This window comes from Taudactylus pleione, unplaced genomic scaffold (genome assembly GCF_031769625.1).
Source record: "Taudactylus pleione unplaced genomic scaffold, aTauple2 ptg000140l, whole genome shotgun sequence".
NCBI classification, from domain to species: Eukaryota; Metazoa; Chordata; class Amphibia; order Anura; family Myobatrachidae; genus Taudactylus; species Taudactylus pleione.
The window spans coordinates 1,310,416-1,329,715 of record NW_028284542.1 but is presented as its reverse complement, the minus strand read 5'-3'; the positions used below and the strand labels follow the sequence as shown (position 1 = coordinate 1,329,715).

The following is a 19,300-nucleotide window of genomic DNA, read 5'->3' as shown; positions in this document are numbered from 1 at the left end:
TCACCGACCAAGCATTGCTAGTGTATGGTAACCATCGGCCAATTTGCCAACCGTTTATAGTAAAATGATCTGCAAATCACTGAACAACCGGCTTGATTCACTACAGATCGCAATACTGCGTACACGCGCAGTTCGACTGCAACAGCACGGCATTCCACTGCTACTGCAATGCAAACTCAGCACTACATAAGGACGCCCACTTTACCATAAGCACATCCATAATACAGAATAGCGAAACCATTGGTACAATCAAGTACCATCGCAGCATCACGCACACTTGCACAAACCCTGACCTTACTCAGGAATTGCTAACTTCAGCGCACACTATGAGGCCTCATGCTGCGTATGGTATCACAGTGGATAATTTATGCATGCCCCTGCAACGCTGTTGAAACACACTGACGCGCCTGCGTTCGCCCGACCTCCCGCCCATCGCCATCCACAAACGGTACTTTCTGTCAATCACTCTGCCATGGGTCTGCGTATCCTCTGCGATTGCAGTCCCGATTGCAGTGGCCAGTTCGCGCATGCGCAGTACGCAACAATCGGCCAATTGCGTGTATAAGCAACTGCGTTCCTTGCTGAATCAGGCCCAATATCTGTAATGAATGGGCACAGATTAGAAGACACACACCGCACACCCTGCACCCATACTTTTTTTATACTCACCTCTCCGAAGTCCCACGTTGGCCAGAGTAGCGCCACATACAATGCCTGGAATATGGAAAATGGCCATTTTCCCAGCGTTTTGCGAATGCACAGTAGGGAAATCGCTGAATGCACAGACTAGAGCCCGGAGTCTACTGCTGCTGTCAATTCTCTGGCGGTTGCAGGGGAGAGAGGAGGGGGCCCCAGACAGGGAATGCATATGGGCCCCCTCCTCTGTATATACGCCCCTGCTGGCAATGTTATATCTTATATCACTGTTCCCTGTAGTTGTCTCTGGATTCTTTTTTCCAGTGATCTTTATAATAATTATCAATCCTTTCTCAATAGTAACACATTAGCAATTGGTGTAGTTATAAAGATATCAATAGGGGAACAATATTACACCTCCCAAGCCTCATAATTCTGATTCCTGTCCATGTATAATTTTATACCCAGCATAACCGCATTACTCTCCACCTAGCTGTGCCTGGTTTCAATGAGGTGTAACTTATATACATGTACAAATGAGGTGTCACTTATACACATGTACAAATGAGGTGTCACTTATATACATGTACAAATGAGGTGTCACTTATATACATGTACAAATGAGGTGTCACTTATACACATGTACAAATGAGGTGTCACTTATATACATGTACAAATGAGGTGTCACTTATATACATGTACAAATGAGACATCACTTATATACATGTACAAATGAGATGTCACTTATATACATGTACAAATGAGGTGTCACTTATATACATGTACAAATGAGATGTCACTTATACACATGTACAAATGAGGTGTCACTTATACACATGTACAAATGAGGTTTCACTTATATACATGTACAAATGAGGTGTCACTTATATACATGTACAAATGAGGTGTCACTTATATACATGTACAAATGAGATGTCACTTATATACATGTACAAATGAGATGTCACTTATATACATGTACAAATGAGGTGTCACTTATAGACATGTACAAATGAGATGTCACTTATATACATGTACAAATGAGGTGTCACTTATATACATGTACAAATGAGATATCACTTATATACATGTACAAATGAGATGTCACTTATACACATGTACAAATGAGGTGTCACTTATACACATGTACAAATGAGATGTCACTTATATACATGTACAAATGAGGTGTCACTTATATACATGTACAAATGAGGTGTCACTTATACACATGTACAAATGAGGTGTCACTTATATACATGTACAAATGAGGTGTCACTTATATACATGTACAAATGAGATGTCACTTATATACATGTACAAATGAGATGTCACTTATACACATGTACAAATGAGGTGTCACTTATAGACATGTACAAATGGGATGTCACTTATAGACATGTACAAATGAGGTGTCACTTATATACATGTACAAATGAGATGTCACTTATATACATGTACAAATGAGGTGACACTTATACACATGTACAAATGAGGTGTCACTTATATACATGTACAAATGAGGTGTCACTTATACACATGTACAAATGAGGTGTCACTTATACACATGTACAAATGAGGTGTCACTTATACACATGTACAAATGAGGTGTCACTTATATACATGTACAAATGAGGTGTCACTTATATACATGTACAAATGAGATATCACTTATATACATGTACAAATGAGATGTCACTTATATACATGTACAAATGAGGTGTCACTTATACACATGTACAAATGAGGTGTCACTTATATACATGTACAAATGAGGTGTCACTTATATACATGTACAAATGAGGTGTCACTTATACACATGTACAAATGAGGTGTCACTTATATACATGTACAAATGAGATGTCACTTATATACATGTACAAATGAGGTGTCACTTATAGACATGTACAAATGAGATGTCACTTATATACATGTACAAATGAGGTGTCACTTATATACATGTACAAATGAGATGTCACTTATAGACATGTACAAATGAGATGTCACTTATATACATGTACAAATGAGGTGACACTTATACACATGTACAAATGAGGTGTCACTTATATACATGTACAAATGAGGTGTCACTTATATACATGTACAAATGAGGTGTCACTTATATACATGTACAAATGAGATGTCACTTATATACATGTACAAATGAGGTGTCACTTATATACATGTACAAATGAGATGTCACTTATATACATGTACAAATGAGGTGTCACTTATAGACATGTACAAATGAGATGTCACTTATATACATGTACAAATGAGGTGTCACTTATATACATGTACAAATGAGGTGTCACTTATACACATGTACAAATGAGGTGTCACTTATATACATGTACAAATGAGGTGTCACTTATATACATGTACAAATGAGATGTCACTTATATACATGTACAAATGAGGTGTCACTTATAGACATGTACAAATGAGATGTCACTTATATACATGTACAAATGAGGTGTCACTTATATACATGTACAAATGAGGTGTCACTTATATACATGTACAAATGAGGTGTCACTTATAGACATGTACAAATGAGATGTCACTTATATACATGTACAAATGAGGTGTCACTTATATACATGTACATGTATAAATGAGGTGTAAACGTTTTAGGGGCATGTCTATTGAAGCAAGTTTGCAGGAAATCAATGGCGGTTGCTATATTGTGAGATTGACCTGCCTGGCTCTGATAGCTTCCCTTACCCGTCAGCATTACCGTCTCCACAGCCCGGCACTCACTGTGTGCTGGGCTGCAGTGGTCAGCAGCAGCAGTCTCCACTGGCTCAGGGGCATATCTATAATGGGTGCAGGTACAGGGCACACGGACCCCTGGGTCCAGGGGGGCCCCGCAATGCACACCCTGCACCCATAGTATTACTTACCTCTCCGGAGTCCCACGCTGTAAAAACGACTGGAAAATGCCCGCCGGGGCCATTTTCCCGTAGTTTGCGCATGCACAGTACAGGGAAAATGGTCACCGCGGCCATTTTCCCGGTGATCTGCGCATACTCTATAGACTCTGGGCCACTCTAGTGCCCAGAGTCTATAACTCCGGCACTGGCTGCGCACAGCTCAGTGCGCTGCCGGCTGTCGGACAGAGAGGAGGGGGCCCGTGTCGGAGGATGCACACGGGCCCCCTCCTCTCTAGAAATGCCACTGCACTGGCTGTACTGTGGAAGGGGGGTTGCGACTGATCGTGTCCCCTCCCCCAATGGATTTGCCCCTGGCTGAGGGAGTGCGGTGCAGCAAATTCTCCTCCCGTGGAGTGCGGTGGAGCAAATTAAATTTTTTTATTTTATTTTTAAGGAGGTGTGGCCACGCCTTCTTACATTAGGCCACGGCCCCTTAATTACCGGGGTACCCACAAGGCTCACTACACCCCTGCCGAAGCAGAAAGTAAAGTGCTGGTATTAGTGATAACTAGACTTTTACACACTGCAGGGACAGGCAATTTTTTTTTTTATATACAAAGCCGATAACTATTAAATAGGCCCCTTAATGGCAACCAGTCACCAATTGGTTTGGATCAGTGCCATTTAGGCAATAAGAGGATGTCCTGTCTCACGCTACTTCCTGTTGCACATTCTCCTTTCTGCAGCTTCCATATTGGTTCTGGCTCCAGTAACCCCCGGAGTTTTCACCAAGCTATTGCCGACTCCAGGCGTCTGTTTGACATTGGAAATGAACTGGGACACAAGATGAGAGTCTTGGATATTTGAGGGGGGTTTCCTGGTTACCCTGATTTCCAGCCAAGATTCGAGGAGGTGAGATTAGCAGAGACTACTACAGGGGGAGCAGGAAAGCAGGTGCACAGGGCAGAGGTCACTGTGACCGGTTACAGGGGGAGCAGGAAAGCAGGGGCACGGGGCAGAGGTCACTGTGACCGGTTACAGGGGGAGCAGGAAAACAGGGGCACAGGGCAGAGGTCACTGTGACCGGTTACAGGGGGAGCAGGAAAGCAGGGGCACAGGGCAGAGGTCACTGTGAGTGGTTATATGAGGAGCAGGAAAGCAGGAGCACAGGAGAGAGGGGGTCATTCAGACCCGCTCGCGAGCAAAGGACGCTCGCAAGCGGGTCGATGTTATGCGAATGCGCATGCGCACGACAGAGGGAGCTCCGTTGTGCGCATGTGCGAGAACCGGCGACCGACGAGGAATACGTCGCTCGGGGTCTCGCACCAAAGGGGGCGTGCTGTCGATGGTGAGTGACAACACGCCCCCTTTGGTGGGCGTGCCGGGGGCGTGGCTGCCAGATGGAGGCGTTCCCATGGGAACGCCTACCGTCTGAAGCCGGCCCCACTGACATCAGCCAAAATCACTCATGGGCTTGAGGCAGCGAGACCCTACCACAGGGTCTCGTCGCAAGCCCGATGGTCGCGATGGTTTTGACCATCGCAACCATCTTTTTGGCCGCTCGCATATGCTGTGGGTGGTCACCCACAGCTATGCGAGCGGCCAGGAAGCCGCTCCATTTTCAGGTAGGAGGGCACTGATTCAGAGCGAGCGCCCTGGTCAGAGCATTCGGCTCTGAATCAGGCCCTCAGGTCACTGTGACCGGTTACAGGGGGAGCAGGAAAGCAGGAGCACAGGGCAGAGGTCACTGTGACCGGTTATAGGGGGAGCAGGTAAGCAGGAGCACAGGACAGAGGTCACTGTGAGCGGTTACAGGGGGAGCAGGAAAGCAGGAGCACAGGGCAGAGGTCACTGTGACCGGTTACAGGGGGAGCAGGAAAGCAGGAGCACAGGGCAGAGGTCACTGTGAGCGGTTACAGGGGGAGCAGGAAAGCAGGAGCACAGGGCAGAGGTCACTGTGACTGGTTACAGGGGGAGCAGGAGCACAGGGCAGAGGTCACTGTGACCGGTTACAGGGGGAGCAGGAGCACAGGACAGAGGTCACTGTGAGCGGTTACAGGGGGAGCAGGAAAGCAGGAGCACAGGGCAGAGGTCACTGTGACCGGTTACAGGGGGAGCAGGAAAGCAGGAGCACAGGACAGAGGTCATTGTGACCGGTTACAGGGGGAGCAGGAAAGCAGGAGCACAGGGCAGAGGTCACTGTGAGCGGTTACAGGGGGAGCAGGAAAGCAGGAGCACAGGTCACTGTGACTGGTTACAGGGGGAGCAGGAGCACAGGGCAGAGGTCACTGTGACCGGTTACAGGGGGAGCAGGAGCACAGGGCAGAGGTCACTGTGAGCGGTTACAGGGGGAGCAGGAAAGCAGGAGCACAGGGCAGAGGTCACTGTGACCGGTTACAGGGGGAGCAGGAAAGCAGGAGCACAGGGCAGAGGTCACTGTGACCGGTTACAGGGGGAGCAGGAAAGCAGGAGCACAGGACAGAGGTCACTGTGACCGGTTACAGGGGGAGCAGGAAAGCAGGAGCACAGGACAGAGGTCACTGTGACCGGTTACAGGGGGAGCAGGAAAGCAGGAGCACAGGGCAGAGGTCACTGTGAGCGGTTACAGGGGGAGCAGGAAAGCAGGAGCACAGGGCAGAGGTCACTGTGAGCGGTTACAGGGGGAGCAGGAAAGCAGGAGCACAGGGCAGAGGTCACTGTGACTGGTTACAGGGGGAGCAGGAGCACAGGGCAGAGGTCACTGTGACTGGTTACAGGGGGAGCAGGAGCACAGGGCAGAGGTCACTGTGACCGGTTACAGGGGGAGCAGGAGCACAGGGCAGAGGTCACTGTGAGCGGTTACAGGGGGAGCAGGAAAGCAGGAGCACAGGGCAGAGGTCACTGTGAGCGGTTACAGGGGGAGCAGGAAAGCAGGAGCACAGGACAGAGGTCACTGTGAGCGGTTACAGGGGGAGCAGGAAAGCAGGAGCACAGGGCAGAGGTCACTGTGACCGGTTACAGGGGGAGCAGGAAAGCAGGAGCACAGGACAGAGGTCACTGTGACCGGTTACAGGGGGAGCAGGAAAGCAGGAGCACAGGGCAGAGGTCACTGTGAGCGGTTACAGGGGGAGCAGGAAAGCAGGAGCACAGGGCAGAGGTCACTGTGACTGGTTACAGGGGGAGCAGGAGCACAGGGCAGAGGTCACTGTGACTGGTTACAGGGGGAGCAGGAGCACAGGGCAGAGGTCACTGTGACCGGTTACAGGGGGAGCAGGAGCACAGGGCAGAGGTCACTGTGAGCGGTTACAGGGGGAGCAGGAAAGCAGGAGCACAGGGCAGAGGTCACTGTGAGCGGTTACAGGGGGAGCAGGAAAGCAGGAGCACAGGACAGAGGTCACTGTGACCGGTTACAGGGGGAGCAGGAAAGCAGGAGCACAGGGCGGAGGAAACTGCTGTCTGCTCACAATGAAAATCCATTGTAAACGCTGCAACTTTCTAAACACTGCATAGGGGACAAAACATTTTAAACATGCAAATGCTGCTGCAATTATGCATGAAAATACGGTATACCTACAAGATTACACAGATATACAAATAGACAAATAAATATATGTAATCTATATTGGGATAATATATGTTGGCAGCTCAGAAGCTCACAGATTAAACCACATTTCCTTTTCTGTTTCCAGTTTGCTGCTGTGATAGTTGAATCGCTGGATCAGTACTTTGCTAGTACGGAGGATGTAGAAGTCATTGCAGAGCTCGGGAGATATTACATGTGCTCTGCTATTACTGGTGCCCTCAATATAATAACAAAGAAAGAGGATTATGTGAAAGGTCAGTAAGTAACCGCTAGGAATGTATCCTGGATCTTTGTTACTTTCGTTGATGAGTTTAGTGACTGCCTGGAAAAATTGTTGTAGAACTGGTTGTAAATAGCTGAACATCTGTCCGGAGATGCACCTCTTCCAGGCTCCAGATGCAGGTATTCTTGTCTAACGAGAAGCACTAATAACGGCGATGACCAGTATAGCTATCTAGCCATTACAGGTTGGGTTGCTGACCTCTCTGTCTGACAGTACTTCATTAGCTCTCTATACTTATAATAAAGTTGTAATGGTTGTTCCTGTACATACTGTAGACATTTTTTTGGAGAAATGTACTCCTTGGGACTGTGTATGAACTATGGGGACAAAACAAAAATATCAGAATTTTTATTTATCTGATTGCCTGTTTGTTCCGGAATTACGCAAAAACTACGGGATGAATTTGGATTGCGTTTTCAATATTCCATAGTTTAGTCACCTAAAAAAAACCCTGAGGTATGTGTTATCTCACTGTGACATCAGGGAGAGGAGCAATAAAAGAAAAACCAGATGCTTGACACTCAGGACCTGATTCAGACCCGCTCGCTAAGGTGCGATCGCTCGCTGTGAGCGATTTTTGCCCATCTGTGCATGCATATAATTCACAGTGCGCGTGCACAAGCCATTCCTTACGATCTGATTTTGGTAGCTCGTAAGCCACTATCAGGTCGCTGCTTTGAGTGACAGATAGCGCCATTTGTGGGTGGTCAGGGCCGCAACTAGGGTGGGGCTGAGGGGTCATGTGCACTGGGTGCCATCCTCCAGCAGCACCGGCCACACACTTTTCTGTGCAGATAGAGACCTCCGGCAGTGGTGCGCGCCGGACATTGAAAATCGGCGGAAGATCCCGCCCTCCATCCTGGTGGCGGAAGTTAGGGTAAGCGCTCAGGGGGGGGGCGGAAAGGGAGTGAGAGGGGCGGCAGTGCTGCACTGGGCGCACTGCCGTCTAGCTACGACACTGGGGTGGTAACAGGGGAACGTGCATGTGAATGGGAGAGTGGTGTTGCGAACGCAGGTGGCTCAGTCCCCCAAAATGCAGTTTAAAGGGCGTGCATAATTAGCAAAGTAGCGTCATTGTACACGTCACCTGCATGCATTTCAGCCCGCACTGATCGCAGTGCTTGAGGCAGGGAACTGTAGCCCCAAGGGCTGCGAGCTGCTCCGATGGCTCACAATGGTCCAGATTAATGATACATTTCCCGGAGAAGACGTGTGTTGCGAGAGGCAAGGGGGCGTCTTCAGACACTTGCAAGTGCACTTTGCCGTAGCTCGCTAACACACAGTGGGCGTCCTTACACGAGCGGGTCTGAATGAGCTCCTCAGCACGTGCAGTGTGCAGGCTCCTCAAGCCAAAAATAACTAGATGTATATTAATATCATCCTTGTCTACCCTCCCGATTCGGCCGGGAGCCTCCCGGAAATCAGTCCACCCCAGCCCCCCCCCCCCCCCCCCGGAAAAGCAGGCAAGCCTCCTGGCAGACGCCGCTCCCCCCAGTGGAATTACCTGTACCTAATTTTGGCCCATTTCCCTGCTTCACAATGCCTGTAATATCAGCGTTGTGTAGCAGGGGTTGGGCCAAAATGACATGATTGCGTGGCCCCGCCCCACCCACTCGGTCTGCGATAGCTCTCTTTGTGCGTGCGCGATCGCAAACTGATTGCAGCGCTACCTCACGCTTACGCACTGCGATGGATATGCATGCAGAGTGCGCACCTTTGACCGATCTATGTACGCTGTCGCAGTTGTGATCCGTAATGAATCAGGCCCAATGTCTACAATATAAAGTATACATAATGATATAAGATGCAACTACTATCTTTGTAAAATTAGTTCCACTGAGCATAACAGACATCCACGCGACCGAAGCTGCGGGCAAAGGTTAGCATTATATAAAATTGCATTCCAGAGATGTGTCCACATACACCTATCCTCAAATTGCGCCAAATTGTCCCACGGACTTTGTGATTTAGCCACGTGGGCAACATTTTCTTACAATGTGCGCATTAATCTGCTAATTTGTACCAATTCCCTTGAAACAAAAATACTAATCCTAAATACTGTAGGGATGCATCCAAGTTCATTGTGGCTGATTGCGCAACAAACGTGCTCGCGTATCGTACTATGCACCACAATACGCTATGGCATGTCCCCGATCGCGGGAGTGCGTCTTCATAGGAGTGCTTTCCCATTCATTCCTATGGAGATGCAAATGCTTGTCTCCGATTGCGGGAGTCCGTCTCGCGGCATGCATGGTGCGATTCGCTGCGCTACAGGCAAGGAAGTAACTGGGCATATCTGTACTGTGCCTGATGCAGAGCTGCACTCTATGCCGATGATTACACAGATGAGTGATTATCGGTAATCTGCGCTGGTGTCTAAGTCACACTACGCCTGCATCAAGGTACATTACTGTAGTCATCGCAGCAACTTTTTACTCGCAGTGTGTTTGGCAGTTAGGGGGCGTTTGGGGAGTTAACAGGGAGTGGTGGCAAATAACACAGGTGACCGTTTTAGGAGTGTGTCGCCCTGCATCTGCGATCCTGTACGCAATAAAAATGGCTCCGGCGTCTTAGTTCCTACTGCCATTCTGCGTAGTTATAGGGTAGTCATCGCAGCGACAGTAAGTGAGCCTTTGGGGGTGGTGATGGGGGGGTGGTGGTCGGGGAAATGCAGGCATGCCAGTGCGTTAGAACGCCATTGCATGGGCATGCATAAATTATGCACTGCGATGGCCCACGCAGTCTGAGGTCTTATAGCGTGCGTGGAAGTTAGCAATTTCTAAGGTCAGAGCTTGTGCAAGTGTGCGTGAGACTGCAATAGTGCTCGATTGTACCGATGTTTTCGCAGTCTTGTTAAACATTACGGATGTGTGTAAGGTAAAGTGAGCGTCCTTATGTAGTGCTGCGGTGGCATAGCGATCTCAATGAATTAGCATACTATCGCAGTTGAACTGTGTTTTTTGGCAAAAATCGGGTGATTTCACCTTTTTTTGGGCAAAAATCAGGCGATTTCGCAGATGGCAAAAAAACCCGGCCATCATGTAAGGTTACAGAACAGCAGTTCTAGAACCACCACTTGCAAATAAAGGTTGAGGCCCGGGCTTTTCCTTGCCACTGCGTGTGGTGTATGACATGTTGGCAATTATACGTTATTCGTCAGTAAACTTTCCATTTATTATTAGAGCTGATGTTTTTTTTTAACATTGTGAAATATTGTTTTGATTTTTAGGTACACTGGCCCTGATTCAGAGCCGGTTGCCCTGACAGAGCGCTCGCTCTGAATCAGGGCCGGTCTTTTTTTTTTTTAGAACGGTCTCCTGGCCGCTCGCATAGCTTTGGGTGACCACCCACAGCTATAGCGAGCGGCCATGATGATGGTCACGATGGTCAAGACCCTTGTTGTAGGGTCTCGTTGCCGCAAGCCCCAGAGAGATTTTGGCTCCCATGGGAACGCCTCCGTCTGGCCAGCATTGCCCCCGGCACGCCCACCAAAGGGGGCGTGCTGTCAATCACCATCGACAGCATGCCCCCTTTGGTGCGAGACCCATAGCAACGGCTTGGCCGTAGTTATTCGGGTCTCGCGCATGCGCACTTGGCCAACATCGACCCGCTTGTGAGCGCTCAGCGCTCGCGACCGGGTCTGAATCAGGCCCACTGTCTTAAGCCCTCTATGCCCTTGAGTAGATTTTGAAGTACTAGTATCATCATGACTGGCAGCACCTGCCGTACTAGTACTTGGTTGCTGCTCCTGCTCTTCTATCGACTGATCATGATCAATAACAACTCGCAGCGCTTCTAGTAATGGTAGCACAGCACCTACTGAACATTATTGTTTAACACTGTGACACTGCCTGGTCCTGAACACACACAAGTTTTAGAACAAAAAAAAATATATATATTTTTAACAAATGACAACTTGACACTGCAACTCACAGCACTGATATTAACGGTGGCATGGTACCTACTGAATGTTATTTTTTAACACTGCCCTTCCCTGAACACACCCAAGTTTTAGAACAAAAGAAATGTTTGAAAGTTTAAAAAATGACACAAGATTGCACAACACATTGCTCCTAAATGGCTTTTTTTCACACAGTGCCCCTTTAAGAACACAATGCTCTCAAAAGGCATTTTTTAAATGACAAAGTGCCTCTGCCTTTAGTGACTTTAATGTACACTGTGCACTAAAAATGAGTCAGTGCCCCTAATTTTGTTCATTTTTAGCTTCTAAATCATCACAGAGCCCTGCCCACATCTTCTCCATCAGATCTCTTTTGTGAAATGGCGCCCAAACACAACGGAGGGACTTTTATATGCAATCCAAAACATGCGAGATCCGATGCCAGGAAGGTGATGTTTTGCCTCATTTTAGGATCCGAGGCCAACGGCAAAAATCGATTCGAAACTCAAAATGCCTCAGAGAGCCAAAATTTATGTGGGTTTGATTTCAAGAAAACTGAACCTACAATATCTTATCATAGTCAGGTTAGGTGGAGGTAGTGCCTGTTGCGCTCATACAAGGCACCATCAGATTGCATCACATAGCTGTTGGGCCTGTTGGAAGATACCTGCACAGTCCCGATAAGAGTCTGGATGTGAATGGTCTGTCTACGGGCAATGGTCTTAAGGGATGGAATAATTAACATGAGTGTCTTTGAGCCGTAACCTGGAGTTCTGCAGAGCATCTTGCCAACTTGTGATCAAAGTTTGAACTTGGTGGTGGGAATAATGGTGCTGGTGCATCTGGACAGAGGCCCTGATTCAGAGCCGGACGCTCTTACAGAGCGCTCGCTCTGAATCAGGGCCATCCCTCTGAATTTAAGAGCGGCCTCCTGGCCGCTCGCATAGCTGTGGGTGACCACCCACAGCTATAGCGAGTGGCCAAAATGATGGTCGCGCGACCGTCGGGCTTGCGACGAGACCCTTGTGGTAGGGTCTCGTTGCCGCAAGCCCTGGAGTGCTTTTGGCTCTATCAGAGCCAAAAGCACTCCCACTGACATCACTAGTGATGTCAGTGGGGCCGGCCCCAGACGGTAGGCGTTCCCATGGGAACGCCTCCGTCTGGCCAGCCAAGCCCCCGGCACGCCCACCAAAGGGGGCGTGCTGTCAATCACCATTGACAGCACGCCCCCTTTGGTGCGAGACCCATAGCGATGGCTTGGCCGTCGTTATTCGGGTCTCGCGCGTGCGCACGACGGAGCCGGCTCCGTCGTGCGCATGTGCACTTGGCCAATATTGACCCGCTTGTGAGCGCTCAGCGCTCGCGAGCGGGTCTGAATCAGGCCCAGAAAGCATTGAGCAGGAGATAGAAGTCCATCTATCTAAGAATTTCTCAAATTGAGGAAGGTGCTTCACAGAATGTACTGACCTTTCTGCTGGTCCATTGGACTGTGGATACCAAGGACTGCTGGTGACATGTGAGATGTACCAATATTCACTGGTCAAAGTCTGAAACTCACCACTCATGAACCACATGGCATTGTCAGTAGATAGCTTGCGTTGTATGCTATAGAAACATAGAATCTGACGGGAGATAAGAACCACTTGGCCCATCTAGTCTCCGCTATGTGCAGAAAAGTAATCAGTCGCAAACCAACTGGAATATGAATCAACTAACACAAGTAGCTCTTTCCCTTCCATTCAAAGAGACCTGCAACAAAAATGGACCAAGGGAGGTCAGGAATCTCATGGAGAATTAGTTGTTCCTTGGAATGATGGGCCCTTAAAGCATTGCAGGGGGCACAGGCAGAGACAACCTGCTCATTGTCAGCAGCCATAGAGGTCCAAAACGGGGCACCCTTAGCCCTTCAAATGGTGGCCTCACACCTGGGGTGCCCCTGGTGGGCCTAATGAGTATAGAAGCCTTGATAGGCATAAGGTATCACAATATTCTGACCAAGCAGAAGGATGCACCTAAGAGGGTTAATTCATCTAGAAAGCCAAAGAATTCTAGAATGCCAGTTATGCAAGATAACATGAGACAACCGTTATCAGAAGTCATCCCTGAGTGTGGTGTGGCCCCAAACATGGATGCCATCCACAATGATCTCACAAGGGTATCCCTCGAAGAGATGCTCCATGCAACATTGGAATAATTCACAGCCATAGGGCATTCGGAGTAAGGCATACTGTACTGCTCACAGGTGTCATGAGCATGGATGATTCCTTGTCCAATGTGATCTGCCAGAATCCACAGAGTGGTAAATATGGCATATCAGCTATTACTTGGTCCACAGTTCTGAGGGTGTGATGCAGTCACACTAGAGCTTTGTTTAGATGCCAGGGTCAATGCAGATGCTTACCGCAACCATAGCCAATGGGGTGGCAGCTACCATTGGATAAATGATACTCAATGTTGTCATGTGATTTAACTCTGCTATCACTTTGTCCTTCATTGCCAGAGGAACATGCCTGGGAGCACATACTGTGGGAGAAACAGTCTTGTCTAATGTTTGTCTAATTTAATAGATTTGTCTAATCGCATGTGATAGGCGACTCGGAGGTTCCCAATGGTATTACAATTGTACAGATCAAGGGCCTGATTCAGAGCCATTCGCTATTTGCGTTCGTTCGTTCAAAAACAAGGGGTGGCTATGCAAATGATCCGTTCGCACATTGCAGTCTGTTCACACCTCTAAGTCTGAACGAGCGAGCAAAACATACGCTCTTTTATTTCTTAAAAACGCCCCCTGGCCGCTCGCACCATACGTCATGTCCGCTATTTATTAGATTAATCGAGTACATCGAACAGGATATGAACTGCTCGCTATTCTTGTGGTTGGTGTTTTCAACCGCTATTTTGCGAGCAGTTCTGAGTTAAAAAAAAACAAGTGACGTGGTCATTGACGCTGCTATATTAATTATGCACACCCATAAAACGCCCGTTTTGACCTTTAAGCACGCCTGCGAACGGATCTTCACTCCCCGTTTTTAAGCACCTTCCCCTGTTACCACCCACATACGCCTCATTCTGTCACTCAAAATAGCAGGCACTCGCTATATAGCGTACAAACGATTTTCGGCCGCACTGACTGGTTCGCGCATGCGTACTAAAAACCGTACGCATGCGCAGATGTGCGAACATCGCTCGGAACGAGCGTACTACCGCTAGCGAGCGGCTCTGAATCAGGCCCCAAGTCTTTTAGCTCTGGTACCTCAGCTCTAAACGTTATTAACTCCATTTTTATGCTGTCTGGCAAACCTAGGAGCGGTTTTACAATATTAGGCCTGATTCAGACCCGCTCGCGAGCGCATAGCATCCGCAAGCGGTTCGATGGTGGGGTACTGCACATGAGCGCCGCACGCATGCGCAAGCCCCAGAGCGAGAGAGAAATTCCAGGGCTCACTACAAACAGGGCGTTTTGTAGGCGGGGAGTGGGGGTGGCTACACAAACGGAGGCGTTCCCGAAGGATGTCAGTGGAGAGCTTCCTGTTCTGTTAGAGCAGGAAGCTCTCTGGGGCTTGCGACAGACGAGACCCTACCACAAGGGTCTCGTCGCAAGCCCCGATGGTCGCGACCATCACCTGGCCGCTCGCAAAAGCTGTGGGTGGTCACTCCACAGCTTAACGAGCGGCCAGGAGGCCACAACAAACAAAACCAAAAAAAACCCTGATTCAGAGCGAGTGCTCTTCAAGAGCGTCCGGCTCTGAATCAGGCCCACTGTTCACTATATGTAACTGTAGCGGGACGTTTGTGGATTGCATCATGGCCACGCCCATGGTCTTGAATACCTGGCCTCCTTAAGCAATTAGATCCACAGTTTGAGATCAATCATTAAGTGTTTTGGGGTTTGTGCTCTAGATATTACACGTGGCGCCAGTGTAATTTTTTGTTTATGGCATTTTTTGTCTCCTTAACTATTATGGTAAACATTTCCGCTCTAATTTCAATACTCTTGCAGTGGTGACTGCTGTCCGGGCGGAGTGTCTAAAGTGTGCGGTGGGCTGCCGGAACGTGCAGTGTACGGTGGCCCCCTGATGCGGAGGGCACTGTATGAACGGTCAGTAGCACTGACCGTTCCGACAGCTGCAGCTATCGATATCGACAGCTGCAGCTGTTGTTGCCCTACCACCACAACAGGCACAGTGACTGCCGACTCCGGGGATTGCTTGCTGGATCTCGAGATGCTTGTGAGATCCCACGCATGCCCACTGGAGCTGGCCGGTAATGAGACACAGCGCATCAGCCCCAGGCAGGGATTGCTGGAGGAGAGAGCTTTCACTTCCCCACTCCGGCAAATGAGATGTTCAAACAGCTCATCATAGTGCTTCCTGCTTCACTTCGGTAAGGCAGGAAGCGTTATAGCGGCACAACCTGTGCTGCTATAATACACCCCCCCCCCAATGTTCCCAATGCCATATAAAGCAGGTGGTCTATGATAAACAGCTGTGTGTTGTAACAGGACTCTGGGCCTGATCAGACCCGCTCGCGAGCGCTGAGTGCTCGCAAGCGGGTCGATGTTGGCCCAGTGCGCATGTGCACGGCGGAGGCGGCTCCGTCGTGCGCATGCACGAGACCCGGATAGCGACGGGCAAGCCGTCGCTCCGGGTCTCGCTACAAAGGGGGCGTGCTGTCGATGTTGAGTGACAGCACGCCCCCTTTGGTGGGCGGGCCGGGGGAATGGCTGCCCAAACAGAGGCATTCCCATGGGAACGCCTACTGTCTGGGGCCGGCCCCACTGACATCACAAGTAATGTCAGTGGGTGGACTTCTTCTCTGTAAGAGCAAGAAGTCCACTGGGACTTGCGGCAACTAGACCCTACCACAAGGGTCTCATCGCAAGTCCGATGGTCGCGATGGTCTTGACCATCGCGACCATCATCCTGGCCGCACGCACTAGCTGTGGGTGGTTACCCACAGCTATGCGAGTGGCCGGGAGGCCGCTCTAAAAATACAATAGGCGGGCACTGATTCGGGGCGAGCGCTCTGAAAGAGCATCCTGCTCTGAATCAGGCCCACTGTCCAACCAATTTCCCTTAAAGGGAGATGTATCAAGCCTTGGGGATGTTCTCATCATAGGGGGCCACATGGAAGCGTTACTTACCTCCCCCTGAAGTCACGCATGCGCAAAGCCACTTGGGAGGCAGTGAGGAGGCGGCAGAGGGATCCGCTCGGATCCCACTTCACATTGCCGGAACCTCTTCCTATAGGAAGGAGCAGGGCTCGGAGAACAAGCACCATCTGAAAATGGCGTTTGTTCACGCAGGCAGACTCCGAAAACATTAAGTGTATGGAGTTTGCTGAATATCAGGTTGTCCTATCGGGTCCCTGATGATGAATGGCCCATTACCTTAAATATGCGGAAACTAGCGCTTCAGTATGCGTAACGGGCCATTAACAGATGATGAATGGGCCCCTCGGGGAGAGATAAGAGTGGTGAAGTTGTTCAGAGCAACCAATCAGCATCTGTCATCTGTGCTAGATAAGTGACAGTTAGAGGCTGATTGCTTCACTTTGCCGCTTTATCTCTCTCCAAGGCTTGGTACATCTCCCCTAGAAAACATAAAACATGAACAAAATGGTAAGTATAACAAAACAGTATAACAGCAATAATACAAATACAAGTTTGACTATTCTTTCTGAATTACAGACTAATGGCCCCCCTGTGCTGTGAAAAATAGGGATGGTTACTACAGAGTTTGATGCCTTGTATAAGAGTGTTGGGTTCTGCACCTTTGTGCATTTATATAATCATGGAACTACTCCAAGATCTATAATATCCCATTTTTTATGTCCCATAAGAATACAGGGACTGATTCAGATTTAGGAATACAGTAAGATATAGCAAGTAGATATGTGTGCCGACCCCCGTGTTTTGGATCTGGATTCATCTTCGTGTTTTGGTTTTGGATCTGTATTTTTTTTAAATAAATAAATAAAAAAAACAGCTAAAATGACATTATTTTGACCTGTGAGCATGCAATCCAAAAGCCCAGTTCGTTTTTTAAATCAGAGTTCCGAACCGCATGAAGATCTGAACCAGGACTCGGTTCGACTCGGTACCCCAAAGTAATTCTGAACTCGGACTCGGTTCGACTAAGAACCCCTAATTTCGGTTGTTGTCTGCTCTCTGCAAACCGGACCCTCATATCTCTAATAGCAAGTTACTGTGCAACTGGGTAACACTAGGCTGCACTGCAGGGGGGGCAGATGTACCATGTGCAGAGAGAGTTAGATTTGGGAGGGAGGTGTCCAAACCGACATCTAAATTGCAGTGTAATAATAAAGCTGTCCAGCATTTGTGGGCTACATGCCGAAGCAGCCGGTATTTACCCTGCATGCAAAATAGTATATGTATTTGCAGCCCTTGCATTGTAACATGGTTTGTCCAGGTGCACAGAGCCTGATTCAGCAAGGGAACGAAGTTGCTAATACGCACGCAATTGGCCGATTAATTCACACTGCGCATGCATCCCGGTGCGCGTGCGCAAGCCAGACGCTGCGATTGGGATACGCAGACCCATGGCAGAGTGATTGACAGGAAGTGCCATTTGTGGGTGGTGACGGGGGGTAGTCGGGCAAACGCAGGCGTGCCAGTGTGTTTCAACATTTTAGGGGCGTGTATATATTATCCACTGAGATACCAGACGCAGCCTGAGGCCTCATAGCGTGCGCGATTGTACCATGGTTTTCGCAGTCTTGCTAACCATAACGGATGTGCGTGTAGGTAAAGTGGGCGTCCTTATGCAGTGGTGCGGCGGCATTGCGATTGCTATGGATTTGTGTACAATCGCAGGTGAACTGCGTGCGTACGTACGTTATATTGCGATCCGTAGTGAATCGGGCCCTCAGTTACTTGCTCTATCTTACTCTATGCCCAAACCTGAATCAGACCCATAGAACAGTAAACGTACTATCTTCACCTTACAGGAGCAGATGGAAAGGACAGGAGACAGTTGTCCTATATTATGAATGATGGTGCCTATCAGTCGTTCTTGCACTTTGAATTTTGCAGAGAAGATAAGTGCATAAAAATGATAGCGGAAAAGGTAAGTGTCCATGTGTTTTCCTGATCAATGTGGGAATAAATGGGAACATTAGAGCCGTAACTAGACTTTTTGGTGCCCTGTGCCAGAAAGAGCATTGGCGCCCCCCTCATTTTCAAAGGGACATAATGCACCCAAAAAGGGTCATGGCTTCATGGGGAAGGGCCAGGGAAGAGATAGGAGAGGCCAGGAGATGCTGGGGATGAAATAAGAGGAAGCTACAAGCAAGAATGATAATAAACAGAAATGTGACAGGCCCAAACAGCGCCCCCTGACCTGTGGTGCCCTGTGCGATGGCACCGGCCGCACTACCCTAGCTCAGGGTTGCCTACCTTTAATATTCTCTTCCCGGGAGAAGCCCGGGGAAGAGAAGCAGCAGGGGGCCGACGGAATCACAGCTTAAGCCCCGCCCCCTTCACGGAGACCCACGATTGCCGCGGGTATTCTCCTAATTCTGCCCACTTCACTAGGAAGTGGGCAGAATGCGGGAGAAATGCCTACCCTTCCGGGGGTGCGGGGGGTTACCTGAAAAATCGGGAGCCTCCCGCGAAAACCGGGAGGGTAGGCATGTCTGCCCTAGCTACGGCCCTGGGGAACAGCACACACAAAATAGGGGTGAAAGGGAAAAAAAATACTGCCTTGTAAAATATCAATGTACCCTTAGACTACTAAGGGCCCCAGTGCGGAGAGGGATGCAGACCTGTGTCTTCTTCTCCCTGCCTAGAAGGTGATGTCACCGAACAGCTGCCCAGCGACATCTAGAGTGTAAGATTCCCCTGTCTTTTACATTATTCACTATGAATGCTCAGGACAGGAGACCACCATTTTGCGTGGTTCCTGGGTGCTGGTGGGATGGGGAGGGGGCTTTGTCGCTTGGGATGGGGGCCTTAATCGTGGCATCTGAGCTGAACGTGGTTACGTTTTCCCTTCATTCTCAGGTAATCTCTACCCGTCCTCTCT

General features: G+C 49.0%; 1 protein-coding gene across 1 annotated transcript in view; it reads left to right on the top strand.

The window, feature by feature from the left end:
- Positions 1-19,300, top strand: part of LOC148522739 (antizyme inhibitor 2-like) — a 409,249-nt gene that overhangs the window by 359,178 nt on the left and 30,771 nt on the right. Inside the window, exons 3-5 of the mRNA XM_088473782.1 lie at positions 4,256-4,421; positions 7,178-7,325; positions 18,225-18,343. Coding sequence (XP_088329908.1) covers positions 7,265-7,325; positions 18,225-18,343 — 180 coding nt within the window. The 5' untranslated portion in view covers positions 4,256-4,421; positions 7,178-7,264. The remainder of the gene's footprint in view (positions 1-4,255; positions 4,422-7,177; positions 7,326-18,224; positions 18,344-19,300) is intronic.